General features: G+C 28.3%; 1 protein-coding gene across 1 annotated transcript; it reads right to left on the bottom strand.

The window, feature by feature from the left end:
* Positions 1-5,586: 5,586 nt before the first annotated feature.
* Positions 5,587-6,069, bottom strand: LOC112528413 (putative RING-H2 finger protein ATL71). Its single transcript, XM_025139438.1, has one exon. It carries the CDS (start codon positions 6,067-6,069, stop codon positions 5,587-5,589), a length of 483 nt encoding a protein of 160 aa, XP_024995206.1.
* Positions 6,070-11,153: the final 5,084 nt, after the last annotated feature.

Raw genomic sequence — 11,153 nt, forward strand, 5'->3', positions numbered from 1 at the left:
AAAAGAGATAGGAGGGGGTGGGGTTAGAAAACCCCTTAACAAAAAGGTAAGAAAGGAAAAATGATTGCTTGATAGATTAAGCACCTACTAAACAGTGCATGTTTATCAAACACTTACCCGGTAAGAATCTAGCGGTAACATTCAATATTATCATTTACTTATTGGGTAAGATTTTAGTCAACAAAAAACGGCTTTCTATGTAACAAATTATCCGGTAAGAGTCAACCGTGATAAGAGTCATTGTCCTCATTTATCGGGTAAGACTCTAGGTCCTTGCCTCAGTCTTACCGGGTAAGATTCATGGTCTTTTCCATATTCATCCGATAAGGTAATGTTACTGGATAAGCACTTATTCAAGTAAACATTTGGTAAACGACCCCTTAATTGATTAACTTAATACTAAGAGATCAATGTAAGATGATAAACCAACACACTCTATTTTAATACATTAAGTTAGGATTTTCTTTTTCCAAAATTACCCTTGTCTTACAATCTTTAATTCCACTCTCGTTAATATATATACACACACATGTACGCATATACTCTAAAAATTGTGTAATGAACTCATTAATATTATGTTAACTATCTATACTATATTATAAARCATTTGACAAAAACTCTTAAAAATCATTTCTTATTCACGAAGTACTGTTTATTATTGCATATTACTTAAAATTTATGATTACAAGTAAATTATGCATAAGTACAACTTATTAAAGCTCCATATTTGAATTCGTCTAACTAACCGTAGATAAACATGATCAAATATTGGATAAACATCTCATTTTAAATATAAAAAATCTAAAATACAAAAACTTTTAAATATTATCTTTATAAAAAATTATACTATTAAACCTAAATTAAATTTCTTTGTTACCAAACCTAAATTTAATTATATTAAAAAAATTGAATTAAGGAAATTACACCAAAACACAAGAACTTTTAAAAATGTTAATTTGATACTGATATCGGTATATTTGTTTTTCAAAATTTTATAATAATTTCAAATTTATATTTTATTCAAAAATAAAAACATTATCACTTACTCAAAACCACATAAAACCGCATTATATCGACGTAAAAAACAAATAAAACAAAATACTGAAATCAAGATGTATCTCGATGCATTGCACGAGTACCCTTCTAGTTTCATATAATTCATACAATTTCTTTTTGTCATTTATCAAACGGTTAATTTTCATCCAACACTTACATAGGGAGAATGTTTAAATGGTATTTTATCATTAATCAAACTATTTATTCCAAACAAAAGTCAAACAACAATTTATCTTCATTCATCCCGACAAATTAACACTTACAAACCTTTTAAAATATACATGATTTAGAAAGAGAATGAAATCATATCGCTCTTGGTTAAGGGAAGATGCCATAAGTAGTCATTTTAGACGACCAAATTTACCTCTTACCATTTATGTCCCAAGATTTCAAAAGAGTCATCACTTTCGCAAGTAATCATTCATTAACTTACAAATGGGATAAAAATAAGTTTGTGCGAGGTGGGTCCTGATATTTTTGTAAGTGAATAGTTCAAAATTTGGGTGGCTAATTTTGAAAAATCGTCATGTTCCGTAAGTGAAGTGGTTCAATTTTTTTTAACTTATCAATATCCCTCCCTAAGTTGAGGAAAGATTATGTGTAGAAATGATGATTTTTTTTTAATTTTAAAAAATAAAATGTTTAAAAGATTAATTTGGTCGACTGATATAACTACTCATGCCATTTTCCCCTTGGTTAATAAGCATCTAAGGTCCATCATCATGTCGTCTCCTCGTCAAAAGACCAATATGTTCACCATCAACGAATTCACCCTTTGTATCATTCGCCAATTCGCTTTGCCTTTTTCCCCGGCAATGCTTAAAGAGCAACATCAAATTTTTTTAATATAGAAATTGGTCAAAGTATCTATTCTTTTTATATAAATTGGTCTCCTAACTATTCTTATTCCTGGTTTATTCAAATGTCATTATCTAAGCACGTCCTACCTCCCCCACTTGCGGACCTAGCTAAAATACAAAAAAAAAAAAATCAAATTCAACCTAGGTTAGCAAGTGGTGCCATTACAATTGTAGACCTGAGTTGAATATGATTTTTCTTTTTTAGCTAGGTCAACAAGTGAAAAAAATAAGACTTACATAGATAGTTACATTTAAATAAATTAGATAGAAAAATGACTAAGAGACAGAATTTAAAACACGTAAAATGCGAGAGGTCGATGGACCAATCCAACAAATTGAGTGTCGTTGGGAGGAAGCGGTCTTGCCTACGTGGAAGGAGGAAACGTTCATCTACAAGGACCTCTCCTTCCCTGATATATGGGACCGTTAATAATGAAATAAATATTTAAACTAATATAAAATTAGTTTTTTCATTTTTTATTATAATTTTTATTTATTTTATATTTTAATTATTATTTTTATATTTATGATTTTTAATCATAATAAAATTTGTTATTGTATTTAGTTGTACCAATTTTTATTATCATAACATTTAATTATAATAAGTGATAATTTAATTATTATAATTTTATTGTGTAGTTTTTATCATATAAATAACTGATCAGTCCATGATTAAAAATAAAAGATTTATGAAATATGTAGAAAAAAGAAAAACCAATATGACAGAGATAGAAAACTAAGGTGAGAAAGTAGTGAACCTCTTATGAGAGAGAAATAGTTATTTCGGCCAAATTTTCTTTTCAATATAAGGTCCACATATTTTTTTGCAGTAATAACAAAGTAATTTAGGGGCTGTTTACCAAATGTTTATTCAGGTAAGTGAACATCAAGTCATTTTACCTTACCGGATGAATATGATAAGAATAAAAAAATCTTACCGGTAAGAGCGAGACAATGACTAAGAGTCTTACCCCGTAAGCGCTACCGGGTAAATTGTTGCATACGATACCGTTTTGATGGACTAAAATCTTATCCGGTAAGTAAATGATAGTGTTAAATTTACCGGTAAAAGCTTACCGGATAAGTGTTTGGTAAACGACCCTTAGACTTCCTACCACTAAATTGAGAGTAAACCCAAAAATGGTGTTAATTATGGGGTAAGATTACATGCATCTTTATGTAATGCTAAAGGGTAAAATGCGTTAAAATGTAATAAAGTTTGGTTTAGTTTCTAAGAAAAATTGCACCAAAATGAAACCGATTTTCACCTGATTCCTATTTTGAGGAACCAACTTTCAAAATCATCATTTTAGTGAATCAACTTGCACCTGATTCTAATTTTAGGGAACCAACTTGCAAAATAATTATAGAAAAATAACTAAAATCTTTTTTTTTGTAAAATAATGCAATAAATCTATTTTTCATTTCAAATCTCGTTTTTTTAAAATTCAGATATTAAATTAAAGATTTTTTTAAAAAATATCCAAATTATCACGATAAAAATTGTTTTTTTTTCTAATGCAATAAAAATTTAATTTAATAGAAAAAAATTAATTGATGCAATAAAAAATAAATATTAAATATCACACTCAAGATTTTTATATCTAACTAATCCTTATCAATATTAAAGTTTAAATCAAATTTGATAAATCAAACCAAGAGTTTGATAGAGATCCTTAAATTATCTGTTACATGTTCAACAGATCATCCAGACTCTTAAATAAACAAAAAGTTTGATAGAGACCTTTAAATTACATGTTCAACAGATCAACCAGACATTTAAATAAACAGAAAGTTTGATAGAGACCCCTAAATGACGATTTTGAAAGTTGGTTCCCTAAAATAGGAATCAGGTGAAAGTTGGTTCCCTAAAATAGGAATCAGGTGAAAGTTGGTTCCCCAAAATAGGAATCAGGTGAAAGTTGATTCCATTTTGGTACAATTTTTCCTAGTTTCTATTTAATATAAGATGTTTTTTTTTTTCATTTAACATAAGAAAATTTTATTTTATTTTTCTATCTTATATATATTTTACCTACTAAATAAGTTATTAAATTACATATCACCAAGGTTTATTGACATGTCATTTTTCTTTTTTAATTCGAAATCAACCTAACTTAGCTATTTTAATACTTTGCTCTCTTTTATATGGGGTTTTTTTAATATACCACTAATTGATGTGTTATGTAAAAAATATTTGATGCATGTTTATTATTATTATTATTATTTTATTATGATTATAATAATACAGAGTAAATTAAGTTTTTTGTCACTATGGTTTGTTAAAAATTGCAGATCTAGTTCTTATGGTTTTAGGATTTCGGTTTTCATCCATATGTTTTACAATTCATTTCTATTATAGTTCCTAAGGTCAAAACACTACTTTTAAGTATGAATGACTAAATTAGAAGTGAATTGTAAACCATAAGGACGAAGAAAACAATAAATTTTAAATCATAAGAACAAAAAAGATAATTAATTATAAACTATAGGGATGAAAATTGTAATTTCAAAAACATAAGAACGAAAATAGAATTTTTCAACAAATCACATGGACTAAAAACATAATTTACTCTATTATGTATGACCATATAGAAGTATGTTATATCCAAAGCTAAAAAAACACGAAGGGTAAAAAATTATGAAGTAAAAAAAAAAGATCAAAATAAGACCTTTCAAAAAACGACCATTGGAGCATAGTGTATTAGAATTGTAAAGTTGTGTGTCGCAGCGGTATGGCTGAGACTTCTTGAACACTGCTTACATCCTACCTTCGACCCCATCTCTTAGTGGGATTAAGTGGATATATTTGGCTTGTTTTATTTAATTTATATTTTTGGGTGATGTAGGTGAAGTGGAGCAATTACTAGAAGGAGCAATTGATTCATGGGAAATCGTCACAGCATTATGAAATTCTATTTATTTTTCTTCTTGTAAAACCAAATCTATAGGTTGCATCATAAAGAACTGTAACCGGTTCTCGTAATTCTTTGAGAAGTTTCTTCAAACACTTGGACTTTATAGACCAGATACATTTGAATCCAGGAAATATATCGACTTCAAATTAATCATAATCGAGTATTTGACATCAATAAAACGTTTCAACTGGATTCAACTCAAACCCGAATTAAAAAGGGACAATGACCAAAATATTCCCGATATATTAACGAAATAACCATTTTTTAGCAAAATTGCCAAAACGACTATCTAGATCTACCCCGAGGGGCGATCCATGACCAAAAAAGTACCAAAAATAATATAAAAAATGATTTGGTACATGTTCCAAAAATAACACACTTCGATATCGATTTTCTCAAAGGCATAGGAATGGGATCACTCGTATCTTGTCGTAATAAATATCGATTTATGAATAAAAATTGATGTAAGCTGACTTAAATCAACTCTACCTCTACTATACGTGTTGATCCTGCAGACATATATGTATGGCGATGCTTCCAATGAAATAACACCCTAAGAGGTGACCTCAATTTTTGTGTAATCATCGGCTCACAACCTCATTTTTTTATGAATTTCTTACTTACACCTCAACATCAACCTCTAATTTTTACATTCTTAATATATAAATTGACTTCATTGAAATAAAATGGGTGTAAATAACAACAATTTACAGAATTTAATTCTAAGGTTCACTTACAGTTAATTCAATTCGTCATTCATCTGTCAAATCAAGTGAGATCCGACACACTGGACAAGTAGGATGAACCTTCAACCAGGTATCTATACAGTTGGCATGAAAAAAATGACCACATTCCGGCAACAAACGGAGGACGTCCGCCGGTCTATAATTCGCCAAGCAAATACAGCAATCGGAGCCATAATTGTTTTCATTATTATTATCAATGCCGGTACCCTTGTGAAGCATGACGATCTCAGAGTCAGAGTAAAGAAACGTGGGGAAAGTGGCGAGGATATCGCCGTCAAGACCGTGAGAGAGTCTTACAAAGTGGTAGTCGTCAATGGTGGTGGACGGTGGTGGCGATCGAGAGAGCATGCTGCGTTTGCAGATGTAAGAAGTGTAGCAGAGGGTGAATATTAAGAGGAGGAGGAGGAAGTAGAATCCAAGGCCGTAGACGATGCCGCCTTCCGTATTTTGGATGTCGTCGCCGGTGTAGGATGGTTCTCCGGCGTCCATTGTGCTTTTCATATTCCGTGTCTAGGAGTAGGAGAAGTGTCAACTTCGATTGTTTATACGATCGACTCAAAGATTTGATTCAAATAAATACTAAATCCACATATTTTTTGGTTTTCTTTATTACAATTTCGCTACCCTTTTTATAAATAGCAAATAAATCATTTTCCTCTCATTACCTTTATTAAAATAATATAATTTATATATTATTATAATATAATATAATATCTACTAATATTATTTTAATTTAATATATGTTAATATTGAATTATATATACTATATTATAAACCATTTTATAAAAAATTCTTAAATTTATTTTTTTATGTATAAAGTATTGTTTGTTGATCCATAGTACTTAAAAATTCAAAATTACAAGTAAATTATACGTAAGAATAACTTATTAAAGCTTCATTTCAATTTGTGTAACTAACTATAGATAAACATAATCAAATATAGAATAAACATCTCATTTTAAATATAAAAAATCTAAAATTTAATTAAGATAATCATTAACATTCAACAAACTACTTAATTATTGTTTTTAAAAAATATATATATTATTAAGCCAGAAATAAATTACTTTATTATTAAATTATAAAAAAATTGAATTAAAGAAATTACAAAAAAATGAGAATTTTTAAACACTTAATTTGATTCTAATATCGATATTTTTTTCAAGTTTTTATGAGATCTTCAAATTTATATTTTATTCAAACATAAAAACATTATCATTTATCAAAACCATATAAAACCGTGTTATAACATTGACAGAAATAAAGAATAAAAAGAAATATTAAAATCAATATGTATCTCGTTACATTATGTGGGTACCCTTCTAGTATTAGTAAACTATTAATACGTGGTTCAAATAAGAAGCTCCAACATTTAAGAATGTGAGAAGCATTCTCAGTCCAATTTTTTCACTAATTAAGATAATTATATAAAAATAAAATATTCTAATTTATCTTCTATTTTTTTTCTATAACATGTTTTAGATATTGATAATCATCGATTTTTTGTTCAATTTTTTCTCACCTTGAAATCATTGGTGATTTTACAATTTAGAAATCGAACTGAATCTCATTTTCTTAAATATCTTATGCGAACATGTACATCGATACTTTTCATCGGTTCATATGTAAATGTGTGAATTCTAACATAGGTTCACATGTAAATTTTAATCATAATTTGTACGTGAATCAATTTCAAATTTATAACCAAGATTCTGAATCAATTCAACATTCATATGTTGATATATGAATCATAATATAAATTGACATGTGAATCATTATAACTTTTATATAAATTAATATAAATTAATCAGGATTTTGAATCCGTTTATAAATCTTAAAAAATATATATCATTATGGATATTAAATTATATAGCATAATTTATTTAAATAAAATATTGATTATATTTTAATTTTTTTAAATGGATAATCTAATTTTTATTTAAAAGGAATGTGGATAATTTTTTTGAAAATGATTATATTAGTGATGCTTTTGCAATGGATTATTGATGGGTTGTCATTGATCAAGAAGAAAATTAAAAGGGCTAATTATACAAAAGTTTCAAAATATCCTTCTCAACTTTTTTAGGTTTTTTTTAAATTTATCTGATATTTTTTTTATATTTACATATTTTTTTCGTTAAGATCTTGACCATTAAAAAGTTTCATTTGAAGCCCACGAACAACCCTGAAAAGGGATAAGAGAATTAGTTAGATACTGGGAATGGTGACTCACTTGCATGTTATAACAGGATTTAACTTTTGACTTGGTATCAAAATGTTGTTAAAACGTATAATGACTCAAAACAATGTTATTTTGAGAATACATTTGTTCATGCATGTATATACAGTAACACTTCTAGATCCATAACTACTTATAAATATGGATACAGTACACAAATTTACATATATCTCAGTCTTAAAAAGCACATAATACTTGCATATATAACCAATATGATTGTCAATATTCTTGTGTGTTGGTGCCCACTTCCAACCCTGACACTTGGTATATAACGACACGTTATACCTTTTATGTTTAAGGTATAAGCTCTTTTTATGTACAAATTAACTCAACCCAAAATTACTTTATGCCCAAAACTATCGAGAAACTAAATACAGTTTGCTCATGCATTTAAACAAGCGTATGATTACTATGAAACCATTAACATAACCCTATGTTTTTATTAGGGTTTATCCGCGTCCATCATTTGACTTGTCTACACAAAATTGCTTTAAATGATTCTTCAAAATAATTCCATAACTGTAATAGAGGTAAAAAAACAGATGACCAGATCACCTATTTTGAACTTGGATCTTCTAAAACATGGTCTTGATTATGACCGACTCGACCACCAAGTACTTATCATATATTGTTTTTTAATATCTTACAGGGATGATATTTGCGCAATTCGTTTAACATTGATTTATTAAGAATATCCTATTAATACAATTAGTTAATGAGTATTATCAACCAATCAGATATTCATCTCTCTAAAACTCCAAACCTTCATAACCCTCGATTTGACTTTTCAAAGTCAACTTCCCAAACTTATGGATATCAATTCCGTTCCAATCCATGTCAGTATCACGACATTGAATTTCATGTTAATTAATCATCGTATTTAATTTCATTATTCTTTTTGGTGATTATATCGGCATAAAATAATCACCCAAAATATTTCATTTTTAACCCGTTTATTGCAATCGATGCATTGTAAAAAGTTAAGTTTGCCACCATTTTTTTGCAACACGCGTTATAAATCAAAACATCTCATTATTTTTTCATCGCCATTACACTGTGTCCGATCATAGTAAAATATGATCGCACCCGTTATTATTTTTAATGTTATAAATAATTAATGTGTCATATATGATTATAATAGTAGTTTTATGACAGTAAAATTTCATTTTTGTTGGATATAATAGTTTAAAGAGTTATAAATTCCTCCGGTCATTTACGATGGTTTACCTCAGTGGTTCAATCTGTTTTGATAAAAGTAGAAAAACTTCCACTCGCTTGATAGTTGTCCCTCTGCACATTGATTGTTTTATTACCGTTAGTTCTTGCAATCATGCTATTATGATAACGTTGGTTGATGGTTTTGTTAAATATATTTCAATTTCTTGTTCTTTTAACTTAATGATAAATCATTTCATATAATGTTAATTTCATATATGTTCAAATAAATTCATCTAGAAGGAAATCATATAAATTTAATGCTAGTATAATTTGCTATTTGATTAACCGGTATGGTAAAGAAATAATTGAAACTGAAGTTTACCTTATTCGATTAAGCGAACCGTTAAAACTGCAGACCCGAATACCCAAAACCGTTTTGGTTCACGTGAGTTATTCGGTTTTGAATTCTTTTCATACTTTTGCCCTCAGTCACCTACATTTCTAAATCCGTCGTTAGTTTGGATGACATTAGGAGCTCACAGTATATAAATGGATGGAGCAAATCGTTAGGAGCTCACAGTATACGATAGCACACTAGTCGGGAATTTGATCCCGTTGACAAGCCAAAGAAGCCAGTATGGTTAGGTTAGGGAGTAGGGACTAAACATCTGATTTTTTGAAATAGAAAAAATGCTTTTTTTTCAAATGAATTTCATATATTGTTTTTTAAAATAAAGAAAATAAAAAAAAACTTTAATTTAAATTATTCTCTAAAATATAATAGAAAGAGAGAGAAATAAATATTTTTAGGAAAATTAATTAAAATAGTCAATTTGACTCGTCTTAGCCATTTTCTCTTCATAAATTACTAAAATGTCATTTGATCCTCAAGTAGCAGGTCCGCAATTTGAGGATGGGTAAGAGCGTAAAATAATAAAGTTACTTAACCACATTTACAACTGTGGGGACCAAATATTTAAATTTTGAAAAACACATCGTAGAAATATACCTAATTTACATATTTAGTTCTTATAATTGTAGACTTTGTTCAAAAACTTTTTTTCTTTACATTTTGACACCTCTAGAAATTGTGGATCTATCACTTGTGAACCAGTGATATTTTGGTACCTCCTGTAAATAAATGACTAAAAGATGATACTACAAACAAAAAAATTGTAATTTTAATTAATTTTCCTTGTGTTTGTTAATTCCAATCGATTAGAATTATTTTATATACTTTTTTTAAAAATATATTGAACGATAAAATTAAATAGTGTGATTGACGTTAAAAAATTAAAATATAGAATATGTTGGTATTTAATATAATTTTTTTATTAATTTTAATTTTTCGTTATTTATTATTAAAAAATTATAAAAAATTTGTTAAAGATCCTTGTAACAAGACAACAGTAAAATGAAAGATGTCTGATACAAAGTGAACCAGTTCAACAAAACAACACCATCTAGTAGGACCTACGACTAAGTATAAGGTGTCATTTGCTTTTGTAAAAAACTTTTAGTGACCTCTTCTGTTTTATTGAATAAGACGTAATTATATTCAGACTTTTTATTATTATTATTTTGGTCATGATTTTAAGGATTGTTTGTTTATCTCTTAATGATTACATTACGAGTTATACCTAAATTGTTAAGAGTTTAATCTTGTTTGACAAAAAAAAAAATGTATTTTAATGATTTTAAAACCCTTTGAATAATTTTATATCATGGAACTCCCTTAATCATTAAGAGCCCTAATTTCATTATACACAGTTATCAAACAATTTTATTTCATTTTGCACTATATCATTAGAGCTTCTTAATCATTATGATTGCTTAATCATTCTGCATCTAATCATTCAGCAATTGACAAACAATCCCTAGATAAAAGTAGAACCCATGTCCTAACTTGATGCTTAAAGGTTGTGTTTGAACCCTGTCTTTTCGTGCTCTCCACACCCCTCCGTTCTCTCATCAGTCTCAGTCTACAGAAACAATTCTACTTCTATACTTAACTTCCATCACATCAAAGCAGTAGGTAATCTTCGAATTGAAAAATCAAAACGAAAACAAAAACCCCCTTTAGTTTCGAGGTGGGGGTGAGGGGCCCCCTAATATGGTAGGAGTTGCCACCTATTAGGAAAAAAAAAGCTTTTAAGTTATCAACACAACGCACACA

Source organism: Cynara cardunculus (assembly GCF_001531365.2).
Source record: "Cynara cardunculus var. scolymus isolate 2C chromosome LG 1, CcrdV1, whole genome shotgun sequence".
Classification (NCBI taxonomy): Eukaryota; Viridiplantae; Streptophyta; class Magnoliopsida; order Asterales; family Asteraceae; genus Cynara; species Cynara cardunculus.

Excerpts from the sequence above, each read along its gene's own strand:
- LOC112528413 (XM_025139438.1), bottom strand. The coding sequence starts at position 6,069 with ATGGACGCCGGAGAACCATCCTACACCGGCGACGACATCCAAAATACG.